This window comes from Oreochromis aureus, linkage group 7, assembly GCF_013358895.1.
Source record: "Oreochromis aureus strain Israel breed Guangdong linkage group 7, ZZ_aureus, whole genome shotgun sequence".
NCBI lineage: Eukaryota > Metazoa > Chordata > Actinopteri > Cichliformes > Cichlidae > Oreochromis > Oreochromis aureus.
The window spans coordinates 45,188,398-45,202,957 of NC_052948.1; the positions used below are offsets into that span (position 1 = coordinate 45,188,398).

General features: G+C 41.6%; 1 protein-coding gene across 1 annotated transcript in view; it reads right to left on the minus strand.

Annotated features, from left to right (window-relative positions):
• Positions 1–1,198: 1,198 nt before the first annotated feature.
• ass1 (argininosuccinate synthase 1) overlaps positions 1,199–14,560 on the minus strand; it is a 32,553-nt gene continuing 19,191 nt past the window's right edge. The window contains exons 11-15 of the mRNA XM_031754549.2: positions 13,444–13,508; positions 10,795–10,926; positions 8,247–8,403; positions 1,675–1,740; positions 1,199–1,582 (exon numbers count right to left, since the gene is read on the minus strand). Coding sequence (XP_031610409.2) covers positions 1,534–1,582; positions 1,675–1,740; positions 8,247–8,403; positions 10,795–10,926; positions 13,444–13,508 — 469 coding nt within the window. The 3' untranslated portion in view covers positions 1,199–1,533. The remainder of the gene's footprint in view (positions 1,583–1,674; positions 1,741–8,246; positions 8,404–10,794; positions 10,927–13,443; positions 13,509–14,560) is intronic.

Below are 14,560 nucleotides of genomic sequence, written 5' to 3' on the forward strand. Positions count from 1 at the left end.
GTTTAATGAAATGTAGTGTAGAGGACCTTTTCCTTCAGAGTTTCGAGGCTGCAAGGGGGCAAAGGCATGAGGTCAACAAGTCAGTATTTCCTTTAATTTGTCACCCTCTCTCTATTTAGCACTACATATCCAAAATATCGTCACAATACAAATCAACATCTTAAGCTCTTTGTATCTGCTGCCACATTTCAGTTGATTCAGAAAAGCTGTTGTAACAATAACCCGCCACATTAGCATACATACATATTTTACTCATGTTTTCAGCAGTACAGTTGTAGCTTTGTTCCCTAATGTCTTAATCTCCACATTAAAGCTAATTTTATAGATTTTCCTGCCTAATCTTGTTAATTCCCGTTCAAGTCTTCCTGTTGAGCGACACTGCACCACGTTCACCTATTCACAGATCTTTAAATGGTCATCCAAAAGAGCATTCCAATTTTTCATCCATTTTCTCCTTTTTATCCAATTGAGGGTTGCAGGGGAGCCTGTCCCAGCTGTCACATGGCGAGAGGCAGGGTACACCCTGGACAGGTCGGCAATCTGTCGCAGGGATAACACACAGAGCCAGACAACCGTTTCCATTCACACCTACGGTCAATTTAGAATCACCAATTAACCTAACCACATGCATGTCTGTGTGGATTGAGGGAGGAAGCCGGTTTAGCTGCAGAGAACTCACACACGCACAAGGGGAACATGCAAAGTCCACATAGAAAGGCCCCAGATTAGATTTGATCTCAGGAACTTCTTTCTATTAGGCAATAGTGCTAACCAATGTACCACTTTCCAATTTAAAAAAAGAAAAGAAAAAATGCTGTAACTGAACCTTACAGTACCCCCTCCTACCTCTGTCCTATGTTCTGTAAGCGTAGGGACGCCTTGCTTGTGGAATATACATATGTATCGCGTCCAATTGGTTTTCCTTCCATCTGACTTGTGCCATTTGAGCTCAGAAATGGCCTCATCACTTCCACTTCAGTGTCTATCACTGAACCATTATGCTCACTTCTGCAGCGCTCCCCCTACATCTGCATATTGTAAAATATGACACAGCTTCCTCGGGGCACAGAGTGTGGCCCCAAGACTTAAACAGGCATGCATTAAAACAAAAAAGCAAATACACAGTCTGCCAAAGACATAAATGACTTGTACTTTTTATAATGAAACACCAAAAAGTGGAAGAGAAACAGAGAAAAAGGACATTTCACCCCTTTTTATTTGAATACAAACAGTTCATGGTATTAAAATAATGATGCTAAGAATAGAAAATTCCAGGGAACCAAATACTAAGAAATACATATCAAGAGTTTATCCACGGTTCATATTTTGGAGTGAGCCAATCCTGCTGTTACGTGTGAATGTCTGCTTCCAACTATGAAAATGATGTGCTTCCTATTGTGCTAATACAACCAACACTACATAATAAGGCATAAGGTAGATACTAGAGGCACAAAGACTAAAATTTGTTGGTGTGTAATACGTCATGGAGAGAGAAAATAAGAAAAGAAGGTGGTGTTCCACGACTGACACCAACTACTGCTTGGTGCTGGACAAACCCTGCAAGCGGTGGTGTTCCCTTAATCTGCGGAAGAAAAATATATAAAGAAGGATGAAGCATAGGTGTGAGCTGGCTTTAATAAACAGCCATTCTTGGATTTTAAGGTGAACGCTAACCTGACGGCATTAATCCTGATGAATCCAGAGGCATCACACGGGTCATAGTCTCCCTGCACGTCCATGCTGAAACAAAAAGTCCGAAAAGAAGCAGGTGAGCCAACAGGGAGCAATCTTCAAATGCAAAAGTTAGAGGACATTGGGGTAACAAACTGATTGACGTGTTTGCCGTCACTGGCGTGAACATAAAGAGAGACAGAGCCTCATCAACCGCTGGGATAACTGGATCATTGATAATCTTTTAAAACAGTGTCCCAATTGATTTTCCTCTGAATGCTCTTCTTTAGTTGCTTGTCCCGAATGAAAGCGCATCAATACAGCAGAATGAAAACACGCTCACGCATACAAGAACACAAAAGACGCACATAACCCATTTACAAACAATCCCATCATATCAACTGTGAGCTAAGTGTTGAGATGATTTTGTAATCTGCTGTTTGTCTTCCAGTTTATCCACTTCTTGTGAAAAAGTAGTAAATCTATAACTTGTGGCGGTGCGTTGTCCCATGTTGTCGAGGCTGCTTGTTGTGTAGTCATCTCTTCTTAGTGTGTCTCACAAAGAGTGCCCGTGTGCTGTGTAATTACAGCAGTTTCTACCTGCAGTGTTTAATACACTCCCTTACTGAGTCCTCTCCTTCTATGACACCCCCAACTCCCCGTGTACAGCTTGCACTCATTCTTCAAAAGCACTTAGCAAAAGAGGAAATTGCCAACAAATGATAGGATAAACACTATAAAAAGAAAGGCCGACAACTAAATCATCAACTCTCAATACAAGGCTCCCTGCCCGGCACCTGAACACCATTATGAGTGAGTGGCCACAAAGAATACAGCACTTTGTGCCTGTGTGTCTGCAAGCATGTGATTGTGTATTCCTTTAAGAAACCCTGCAGTCTAATTGAGAGCGGAGACTGCTGAGAGCGAGGAGGGTGACATTTCTGTCTCAGATGGGTGCGGCGAAGGGCTGTATTACCACTGTGTTAATGACGCCGTTTACTGTTGCCTGTGGAGAGCCAACAGGATGTCAGCGGGGGTTTCATGCCTAATCTGGTCTGTGTGTGTGTGTGTGTGTGATTTTGACAGGTTTTCATGTAGCGGCAAATACGTGAGTGTGTGTGTGTATGAGATTGCTGCTTCCAGGTGTATCACTGTCAGGTACAGCCATCTGTCAGTGGCAACGAAGAAGTAATTCATAATAAGCTTGTCATCTAATACATAAGTAAGTACTCGTTTTATATTGCTGCATATCGATGACATATTGCCATCTATAAAAATGTGTTGTTAAGTAGTGTTACATGTTTTGTAGAACCTGGAAAACATTCCAACAAGTCTGGCATGGCCACTTTGTTAGGTACACTCAGTTAATTGCTTTTAAAGCAAAATCTAATCAGCCAATCACATGACAGCAAGTCAACGCAACTAGGCATGTAGCCATGGTCAAATCTACCTGTTGAAGTTAGCCGCAGTTCTCTGGCTCAAAACACCTTGTTGATGTCAGAGGTCAGAGTGCAACAGTAGCTCAACCACTTTTTACAACCAAGATATTCACATGAACACACACCATGTTGAACCATGAAAAAGACGTGCTACACCAGCATAAGTTATGCAGAAGAGCGTCTTTGAATCCACAGCAGAAGACCACACCAGGTCCCACTCCTGTCAGCTAGTAAAAGGAAACTGAGGGTATAATTCTCACAGTCACACAAAAATTGGACAAGAGAAGATTGGAAAAACATTGCCTGGTGTGACGAGTCTCGATTTGTGTTGTAGCATTCAGATGGTAGTAGGGCTGCTTGATTATGGCAAAAATGATAATCACAATTATTTTCACTGAAATTGAGATCTCGATTATTTGACGATATTTATTTAACAATAACAATGTATTGAATAATGGCTTTAAAGATTGTCAAAAAATAATATAAAATAGTGTGCAAATACTGATTACAGTGCAAATGTTTGCAATATAAAAAATAAATGAAAAATGTAAACATCTGTGTTTAGTGAACTTCAAAATACTCCACAATATTTGATCCACGTCTGACTCCGCGAACCCATAATGTTTCCACCAATGTTCCCTCAAATATTTCATGTGTCTGAGCGAACACACAAACTCCCTGAGCGATCCCTTGGACCACTGTGAGCGACATCAGACGTGTGCACTGTGGTCACGCCAGCATCTAATCCATCCAAGTTACATGGTTTATTAAAATAATCAAATTACAGCATTTACATTTATGTTAGACTACTTTTAATTAACTGCTTTAGCCCACTTACAATGAAAATTTAAAAAATCCTGTTCATGACCTGTGTAGTATGTTAACACTATTGGAAGTAAAAATAACTTGAACTCCAATTTTGAAAACACAACTTTCTTTCTTCTTTTTTTGTTCATAAAGCTCTGACTTGTATTATGAGTATGAGTCTGTGGTCTGGGAGAGAGTCTGTAACTCTCTGTCTGCCAAATACAGTATATAATGACCAATGTTGGGCAATTAATTATATAGTTACTACTCAGTTTGGCAAACAACAAAGTTTTTTGCAGCTATTTTTTTTTTTTTAATGCAGCCAAGGCATTTTTAAATAAACATTTCAAACTATTTACAGAACAATCAGCTGTTCTGCATCAAATCTGATGCCACACAAATTATTTGTGCCACTCCAAAAAATAATTTCTGTCCACTATGAGATAAAAGGAGAACAGCCTGATACCTGCAGGCCTGACAACAGGAGATGTATCACTCCTGTAACACCTGTAACATTCAGCGGCCGCCTCATTGTTCTGACACACACTACAAAACTATTGACTACACTACACACTAACTACACAAGATTTGCGCTAAACGTCTCAAATCTCTCACATCTCAGAACACCGCCGTCACTCCTAAAACTTCCCCCCGTTTCTTAACAACTAGATGCCACGTTGCCATATCATTTTTTGATTGGTCGACACAGTAGTTCGACCAATAGGAAAGGGTGGGGGGTTTTTTGGTTTTGTTTTTGCTCACAGGCGGAGAGCGCTTTCGAGCGTTTTCCTTATAAAACGCAGTTTTTACCGTTTCTTCCCGCAGTAAATATAAACAACGATAGTATTCAGGAAGAAGACCAATCATTGCATATATTTTTTATCATAACTCTGGTTTTACGTGGCCTATCAACACAATTTAAAAACTGGTATAAAGTCCACACTTTTTCCGTCTGTCCTGCTCACATCTCCAATGGTTGTACACGTTGTCATTAATGTGGCTTCACTGCACATCAGCCACGCCGCTTTGCTAGCTAAAACACCGGTGTCGGCACATAAGGACGCTGTCATAGCCTGCCAACGACGTTGATTGGCTGCGTATATACGAATGTGAATCGCATTATTGGCTGGACTATAGGATAAGGTGGCATCGTTCTAATCCCACACAGGAGCAGCCAGTCACTTACTGACTAACACTGCAAAACAGAATTGTTAAAGTTTTAATTTTAATTTCAATTCAGGTTAGATTTTTTTTGTGCGCAACGCAGATTTTCTGTGCGCAGAGACCGTGCCAGCAGTGCGCAATTGCGCACGTGCGCAGCTTAGAGGGAACATTGGTTTCCACACCACTGAAGTCGTTTTACCTCTCTTTTCAACCAACGGCATTCTTTCTTCAGCAGCCATTATCCTCTCCTCTCCAAATAACTTCTGCTTAGCTTTCCGAGCTTCCCTCGGGTCCTCTTAATTGTTGTGACGCGTGTTCGAAACGCAAAGAGGTGCTCTCGATTTGACACACGGAGCAGCGCGAGAGTAAAGCACGAGGGAGGTGCTAATAATCGGCTCAGTCATTTTTAATGATCGTTGAAAACCCAGATCGTAATCGAGATTAAAATTCGATTAATTGAGCAGCCCTAGATGGTAGGGTCCGAATTACACGTAAATAACATGAAAGCATGGATCCATCCTGCTTTGTATCAGTGGTTCAGCCTGTTGGTGTGTTTGATGTTTCCTTACCACACTTTGGGGCCTGCCTGAGTATTGTTTCTGACCACGTCCATCCCTTTAGGATCACTGTGTGCCCGTCCTCTGATCGCTGCTTCCAGCAGGATAAAGCACCATGTCACAAAACATCGCAAACTGGTTTCTTGAACATGACAATGAGTTGACTGTACTCAAATGGTCTGCACAATCCAGTAGAGCACTTTTTGGATGTGCTGGAACAAAATATCATGTCATCGTGGATGTAAAGCTGACAAATCTGCATCAACTGTGTGAAGCTGTCATGTGGATTCAGACCAAACCCCCCGAGGAGTATGTTTTCAGCACCTTGTTGAATCTGTGCCATGAAAAATTAAGGCAAAGGGGGTCCAACCCAGTGCTGCAATACCTAATAAAGTGGCCAATGAGTGTGTATTAACACTTATTTTTAGGGGATTTTATGCATTTTATTGTACAATAGAAAGCGCTTAAGAAAGTTCTGGTTCACTACATTTTACCGAAATAGATCAAGTTTTCATTCAGTTTGTTTTATCCATTGTTCTCGATTAAAGAATAATCCAATAAAGTTTCTTCTAAAGTGCCAATAGACGACTTCCCTCCTGCACCCGTACCCTCTGCCCCCATTTTAAAGCCCCTTTTGTATTAGGCTGTTAGGCTTTGTTACTAACTGATTTAGTAGATATAATTCCAGCTGAAACTTCTGAACCTTCCCAAGTCCTGGAGCTCTTTTCATTGAGCAAATCCCCTTCTTAGTTTCACTCTTGGTTTTAGCTTCTGTCACTATCCCTTTTTGCTCCTTTTCTTTTACTGGGTAGTTTTCACAGCTACTCTGGTTATACCAGTGTCCCACCATCTCAGCTACCTGGAGAAAGCTACCGATAACTACAGGAAAAATAAAAGCATATTCCTGTTTCAGGTGTATCATTGAGTTTTTATTTTCTTACTCGGAGGCAGACAGAATTACATACCAAAAGCAAAAGCTCATCAGGAGCACCTCTAAAATAAAATAGTGTCTTTATTCTTTTTATGTACATTCTGTATCTCAAACACAGATCTTATAAAACACAGTGAGATCTTTGATCTATGAAAAAATTGCAATGTATGATATGTTTTCCTCAGTGTTGTTAAATGTTAATGCTGACACTAGTTTCAGAAACTGAGCACTGGTGCGGTTCCAGTTGGCACTGCATTTGAACTACAAATAGGAGAGGCCAGAAGATGAACAAAATCAATTTGTAACTATTATGACTATTTTCTTTATAATTTCATCTTCTTTCTTAAGACTTCAGTAAAAACCCAAACATTTGTTGGTTTCACGTTGCCACATATAAAGAATTTCATACTTTTCTTTGTTGTATATGATCAACAAAGAAAAGTATATATGAAACTGAATATCTTTTGGTTTTTAACTGCTGAAAGGCACCTGAGAGTCGGCTTGGTCTCGTAAATTCAAGCATTTATTCTCAGGTTTAGCATGTAGGGCGACAGGTTTGTAGTCACAGGTGTGTCTTTACCTGAAAACACACCTTATCAAGAAAAACCTGCTCTCCGTGGGTAAGAAATAAAGCCGTGTGTCAGTGTGAGCGACTAAATTTGAGACTAATGTGAGAGTTTTTTGGGGGGCTGATGTTTCTAAAGAGCCCCTTTATGTGGAACCACTCGGCCCATCTGTCAGTGGCCCCGAGGACTTTGCGATGGTGCAACACAAAACTGAGTTACACAGATGTGTCGTCCCTGCTGAGAAATGTGACTTTATAAAATGAAGCCTCGTATCAAAACACAAGCGTTCATCAACTAAAGTCATACAGCAAATTATCTGTTTAAAGGAATGAGAAGTTATAATTTATCTAAAACGAATTGGAAGTTTAGTGAAAACTGAATATTAGTAAAATAAATAAATAAACTGAAACAAGCCAATATGGGTTACTAAAGCTGGCTGCGTGCCTGGTCTGAGTACAGTATAATCTCTGTTTATCTCCCCCTCTCTCACAGGACAAAATGTACACTCACCGTATTGATTTTTTCTCCTTTTTTTAACTGGCTGTTTCGCTTGCCAAACCAGTCTAAGGAACTGAATGGCTGACTGTGTGAGGCATGTTTTTAGTGTCTCTCTTTCTGACCTGCTTAACTAGCATGACACGCTGGTGCTTTCCTCTTAAAAGCCGAGTGAAATCACCTCTCTCCTCTGGCTCAAAACACCATTAGCTCTCTGACTTTAGGGTACAACTGGTGTGTGTGTGTGACTGACATGGAGATGGAGAGACATATGGAGGAGGTTTTCACTTTGGTCAGTGCTGAGCCTGCCCAGAGGGCATCAGGGGTCACCCTCCTGAACAAACCCACTGTTACCACAGCTAAGAGGCTGGGGCGGGGGGGTGCTGGGGTCTGCCCTGCAGGAACGGAGTCTGACACTTCTCTGATGTCTTTGTGAGGCAGGGTCAGTTAAGTATGCTGATGTGGAGATCATCAGAGAGCTTTGGCAAAGTGACCTAATAACAGGCCGACTGGTGAACATGTGGATGCACCAGAGCAGCACCACACACAGCTGTCACTTCTGTCTTACAACCACGCACACACATACGCACTTTTTTGTATTTCATCCCCTGCTTACCTGACCAGCTCCTCGTTGTACAGGGACTTGGGTGACTCTCGTCCCAGGATGTAGACCTGACCCTTGAAGACGGACAGCTGCACTTTGCCCTCCACGTTCTCCTGGGACTTGGCGATGCAGTGTCGCACAAAATCACACTCTGGACTGTACCAGAAACCTGTAATGCAAAGGTTTGTTTAGGAGTTGTTTTTATTATCGTCCAGGCAGATGGAGAGATGAGACAAAACCATGGCTGAAAAACAAGAAACAAAAAAACCCCTGCAGTTCCTCGAATGACCAGTTGAGGCATTCACCCAAAAATGAGTCAATCCCCATAGAGTCCCATATCAAAGATCCCATATTTAGAGAATGAATAAACATGTGTACAGCCTATTTATAAGTAGTTCATAGATAATATTTTAATAACTTGCCAGTATTGATGATAACAAGGCTTAAAATGATAAATTATAGATCCCCATCCACATATAAAGCAGTGATATATTGGTGTCACTTTACAGCTGCCAGCTGGTCGCGATTGGTTGCTCAAGGTCACCCTGTAGCTTAGTTAGCACTCGCTCATTTGTCAGGCAGCAGTACGTTTCACTTCTATCAGTCATCACTTTAAACGGTCCACTCAAAAGTGGGAAAAGGTTTACTCAGGACCCGCCCGCTTCACATCACTAATGGTTACTTCTTCTTCTAGTGTCTTTCTGTGTGGATGCTTTGAATGACAGGTGGATGCTGACCATCTGCTAAGCTTCACCTCTGCTAACTGGAGTCACTGGACCCTGAGATTATCTTTGAAGTGTTTTAATGGAAAGATTTTCAACTTTATTTGTAAGCTAATTGGAACCAACTAAAAGATAGCAGGGTCTATGTGAGGCACTCGCATAGTGTACGGATGCACCTTGCAAACCAAGCTTAATAAGCGTTAGCTGGTTACTTAGGTTTTCATCCATAATAAATGAAGCTCAAGGCTTCATATTAGTTCCAAAATAGCCACTGAATGTCATCATGGTTGCCATGTCCACCTGTTTTATGGAAACTATAGAAAAACATTAAACAACTATTGTACTCTTATGATCTTACCTGTTGCTTACACGACTGTGGGAAAGTGCTTGTGTTGCTGACTTTTGTATTGATCACATAGCCCAAGATCTACATCAGTGCTATAATAAAACCCGGAAGCTTTTGATGGGTTTTTGTTTCTTATTTACTTGAATGCAGTGTTAAAAATCCAACTCGGATCAAATTTCGTGGCTCTCCACAGTTCACCTGCACATGGTTTTTCAAAGACATCTGGGAGGCACGTTGATCTAAACAACTTGTTTTTCTGGGGATTTTAGTCATCACTGTTACTTCTTTGTTTTCATGTAAAGCCAAACTCAATACCCAATGCTCACACCTGGAATCAGGATGCCTTGTAATGGATACGTTTGGGACTAGCACATGAATAACAAATTAACATCTAAACTGCTTAAAATCTTTTCTATATTTTCCTTATTTATTGAATACAACCATGGATGGCCACACAGATCTGAGTGTTCGCTCTTTTATGAGATACAATTCTTTCTCTGCTCTGGTCTCGTTACTGTCTTAGGTAAAGCTCCTGTCCCCCTTTCTTTTCTCCAATTTTGATGAGCTGGATCATCAGTCACTAAGACAGATGGGCGAGGGATACGTCTATATATGTTCAGAGGTCAGTCACACCCCACTCAGCAGGGGTCCTTCTCTCATCAGAGGCTGACCTCCACCTCATCATCTGGCCATGTTCAAAGACAATCATTACTTTCTTTTTTTGATCTTCGGGTTAGCTGCCTCTAGATGCCAGCATGGCTCTGTTAAGTGGTTATTTGAGAAGATTACACGAATTATCATTTTAAATCGTCAATCAAAGAAAAATCGTCATTTTGGTCTTTTGCTTTCAAAAGTGAAGTGAAAGTGACGCTTTAAGATTTGTCATTGTAAGCCAGTAGTTGTTCTGAATATTTTGGGCTTTCTTTAAATCCTGCAAGTGAATTTAGATTCATTTTAATCAACTAAGCAATTATTTGACCGCTAATCTGTCGTTTAGTGTCAAATGCGTCTTCTGCTAAAAAACACTGTTTAGGTAAATAATGCAGAAAAACCAGATGCTGAACAGGTGGATTGTTAACATAAGCCCCACTACCAGCCGTCTGCTATCTGCAGAGTTATTAATGATTTAAACCCACAATGGGTTTAATCTCTGCCCTCCTCCTCAAAGTATCACCTTTGTGTGTGTGTGTGTGTGTGTGTGTGTGTGTGTGTGTGTGTGCGTCCTGCCTCTGGAGGGTATAACTGAAGCAACCTAGTAGTCAGTCTGTAATGGCACTGATCCTATTATGTGGATGAAGGTGAAGAGTGAGCAGAAGGGAGGATTAGGACACCTGAGCCGAGAAAAGCTCGACACACACATGTAAACACACTGAACATACAGCAGTGTACGGATGCATGGAGCGTGTTTGCTTCTTTCTTACAAGAACTGCACAAGAGAAACACAGAATAAGAGGAAACAACATAATTAAGATGAGATATTTTAGGCACTCACCATTGTACACGAGTTCAGAGAACTTGATACCAAGCCCCTGTTTGATCCTCCGCACCTCTTTGTCCATGGTAAAGGTCTCAATGTCTAAGTGGGCCTTCAACAGAACTGTACCTCCTGGGGTTTCATATATCCCTAAACAAACCAAAGCAAAAATCAACAAAACAAAGTCAAACTTGCACAAAAGACTTCAGCTGGGTTTTAGATGAGAGTGCTGGCACCTTTACAAGCCTGACTGCTCATGAATATCATATTTTTAGAGGCACTGGTATAGTGCACATAATTACTTCCAAGGCATAATCTTCATAGGCCATTCATAGCAACATAAACTACAAGGTCTGTTCATTTGAACTAACTGCAGCCAAACAGCTACATCAGCCATCTGACAGACAGGCCTTCACAGTGCTCACAAAACACGGATCAGCCTGTCCTGGTTAAATGACAGGTTAGGAGGCCCCTGCCAGCCCGGAGTCTGGACCAGGGCTCTGACTACCCTGCAATTTACCCCCTCTGGACAGGAGGGGAGGGTTGGAAGGGAGAAAAGATGAGGTAGATGACAGGAGAAATGAAGCTGTCACTTAAATGTCAGGTAAAACAAAAGGAGGGCAGGCAGGAAACTGCTACAAAATCTGACCGTAGGAAAAAAAAAAAAAGCTCTATCAGTGCCATCAATTTTGGAGCGAGCTGAAATTTTGAGAAACTGTAAACGCAGTTTTTTCATTCAATACAAGGGTCCGCATGTCTTTTGTCAATTTGAATGGCAAGTGCACTTTCGATTGGAGCGACGCTGCCTAACAGACACTTCACTACAGTTTGTGTGATGTGCTTCTGGCTTCAAAGCTCTTTCCTGAGATTTAACAGATGAATGCAACTTAAACTCTTCCAAACTCCTGAGCGTCCGAACCCAAATCTGTACAAGCCCAAAAACTGCTGATCTGAGAAGCATTTATTTTGTGCTGGCAGGTAAAAAAAACAAAGCATTAGTGACGCCGCTAATTGTCTAAAGCCTCAAAAAGGCTGCCGCCTGAGCAAGAGCGGCTTGTGGCTTTTTGGAGATCCTGGGCCACGGAGGGCACGTAAAGACATTTCCGTTCTAGGCTCGATCAGATAAATGAGTTAAAACTGCCCCCGAACACAACTCGGCTTAAGTGCTCCGAAAACAGAACTAGCTTCACGGAGAGTAGGAAACAATGAAACGCTATCTGGTTAAGCCCCAACTGTGGCAGTTTAGTTAGGCTTAAAGAAAGAAAATCCAGTGGCTTTGAGGTTTTTTATACAGTCAGCGCAGGTATGCTAACCATGTCTGCAGGCCTGCAGGGGTTCAGGACAGGAATTCTTTTTAAGCTGATCCTCTTTGACCCTTCAGGCAAACTGTCAGCTGAGCATAAACAGGTAGCGCAAGCAAGCGAATAAAGCTAAATATCTTCTAGATCAAGATGAGCTGGTTAATTATTGGTGGGACTCTTCAGATGAAGACATTAAAAAAAAACTTTTATAAGTATTTTTAGAGCCAGCATTTTGATGTCTGACAGCAGTCTTTGACGAGGCGGCCCGCTCATCAAAAGATGAGGCCATTTCCGACCGCTTTTGCTGAGGCCATCATGGGTGCACTGGTCAGAGGTCTGACAGTGTTTTGACAGGAGGGAAATGTTAGTCTGGCACACAGGCTGGTGAATGCTTTGTAGCACAGTGACAAGATTCTTGACAAACCATTTCAATCCTTGCCGCCTCCCTGACCCCACACAAATAAATATGACCCAACACAAATGACATGTCCCCGTTCAATTCCTCCCATCTTCTATTGTGCTAACGCGAGTGCCGTTTCCGAGGACAGCAACGTGAACACTTGATGGTAGTTATTCAACCACTCGGGCACCTCTTGCTCCACCTCTTCCTATTGCTTCAGTGTAGGAAACAGCTTTGATCTTTTGTTCAGTCGAGGGGAGAGAAAAGTGGGCTTCCCATTTTCCAATTTCTACCTGCCAAGTGGCGCCACAGCCACAGTTTGTTGGCCAGTCAATTTGCCAATCATAGCACATAGTGTCGGGGAGGAAGAGGACAGTTTGTGTAAGCGTGTCTCGCAAGGCCAGGGCTGCTCGCTGGCCCTGTATATTTGCTGTGGTAATACATGTAGAGACCTAACAAAGGAGCTTTTCAAGCTGCCTGCTGATGCCGAAGATAAAGAGACAAAAAAAAACCATCCTAGAGCGATGTGTGTGCAGATATGTGATCGACTGTGCATTTGTGTGTATCCAGTGGAGCGTGTGCACCTTTCCTCTTCACAGTGTGTTTTCTGTATGTGTGCATGCATAAGTGAATGGAAGCAACTTTGGAGTCTATGATTCCAGGTGAACCACAGGAAAAACATTTCTCTTAAGAAGTGTGCTCGCCACCCGGCCCACTTTTATGGAAGTAGAACAGCAGAAGTGACACTTGAAGCATTCATGTAAAATAACTGCAAATTGGATGAAAGCTCTGGATGTTGAAAGGAAGGCTTTCAGTGCATGTAAAATTAAAATACTATGAGGCAGTTCAGAGTAAGTGCAAATATATGCGTCTTACTGCATTTACAGTGGATACTATTGCTCAAGCAAGTCAGGAATCGGGAATCTGGCACAAAAAAGAGAAGAACAAAACATTTTTAAGTCTTACCTCGGGACTTCATGCCGATGAAACGGTTCTCTACAATGTCTATCCGGCCCACTCCGTGTTTTCCCCTAAGAGATAAAGACAAGTCTGTTGGATAAACTCCTAAATTATTTAGATCATCAAAAAGGAAGAAGTGCTGTGCCAATTTCCTAATTTCTTGACCTTGAAATTCCCGTCTATTCAATCTGTGTGGCATTTTGGGTCTTACTGCAGAAAACAGGTGGAAATTGTTGATTGAAAATGTTTGTTACACTTTTTTGCCTATAAAAGTCCACGAATAACATGCTCAGCCAGCTGCTATGCATTCTCTAACAATGGCCACTGACGGCCGGCATGTTTCTCCAGGTGAAATATATTTGTGCACACTATATATTTTAACATGTTTGAATAATATCAACACTTAGCAATAAATCAGAAATAAAAATATTGCAAAAAATATTTTGCAATATTTTACATTTTCACCTGCCCGAGTCACCTCATACATTTTAGCTGGAGTTCATCTGTAGTGAATACAGCCGGTCGTTTGTTCACCTCAGCTTGTATTGTACCAGGTGTCCGTGTTTACTCGGAATGAGGCTGTAAAACAGTGAATCCCACTTCTATCTGATGACAGCAATGCTGAGGTGAGTTTTTGAAGTTATGCTGAACTTTTCTGTCAGTGAGCGCTGCCATTAGCTGCTGTTAGAGAAACTTTCCTTGAAGTGGCTCACACACTTATTGAACAAACTCTAATATGATGTAAGAATGTAACCAAACTATTTATCAGAGGGAAAAGGTGATTTTTAAAATACTCAAGCCTAACATTACCTGGAAAAACATTCACTGTCGTTTCATATACTGTTGTCTCCAGTCCGAAGGGTTGCATGTGGGATCTGCAGTAACTAACTATGGCGGTACCAGTAATAAATAAGCATGTTTACCCACATTTTCTTTTGTTAGACCCCTGACTTGAGTTCAGGAGTCTTGGCTGAGGCTGAAGGTGATGAGAAAGAGAATGAGGGAGGAGAGAGAGCAATGATGGCTGAGGCAGATGAAAGACAGGAGGCGGAGAAAGAGAAAATAAGAAACAGATAATGAAATGTAGAAATATTAAATGGTCATATATAGTTTAAAAGACCTA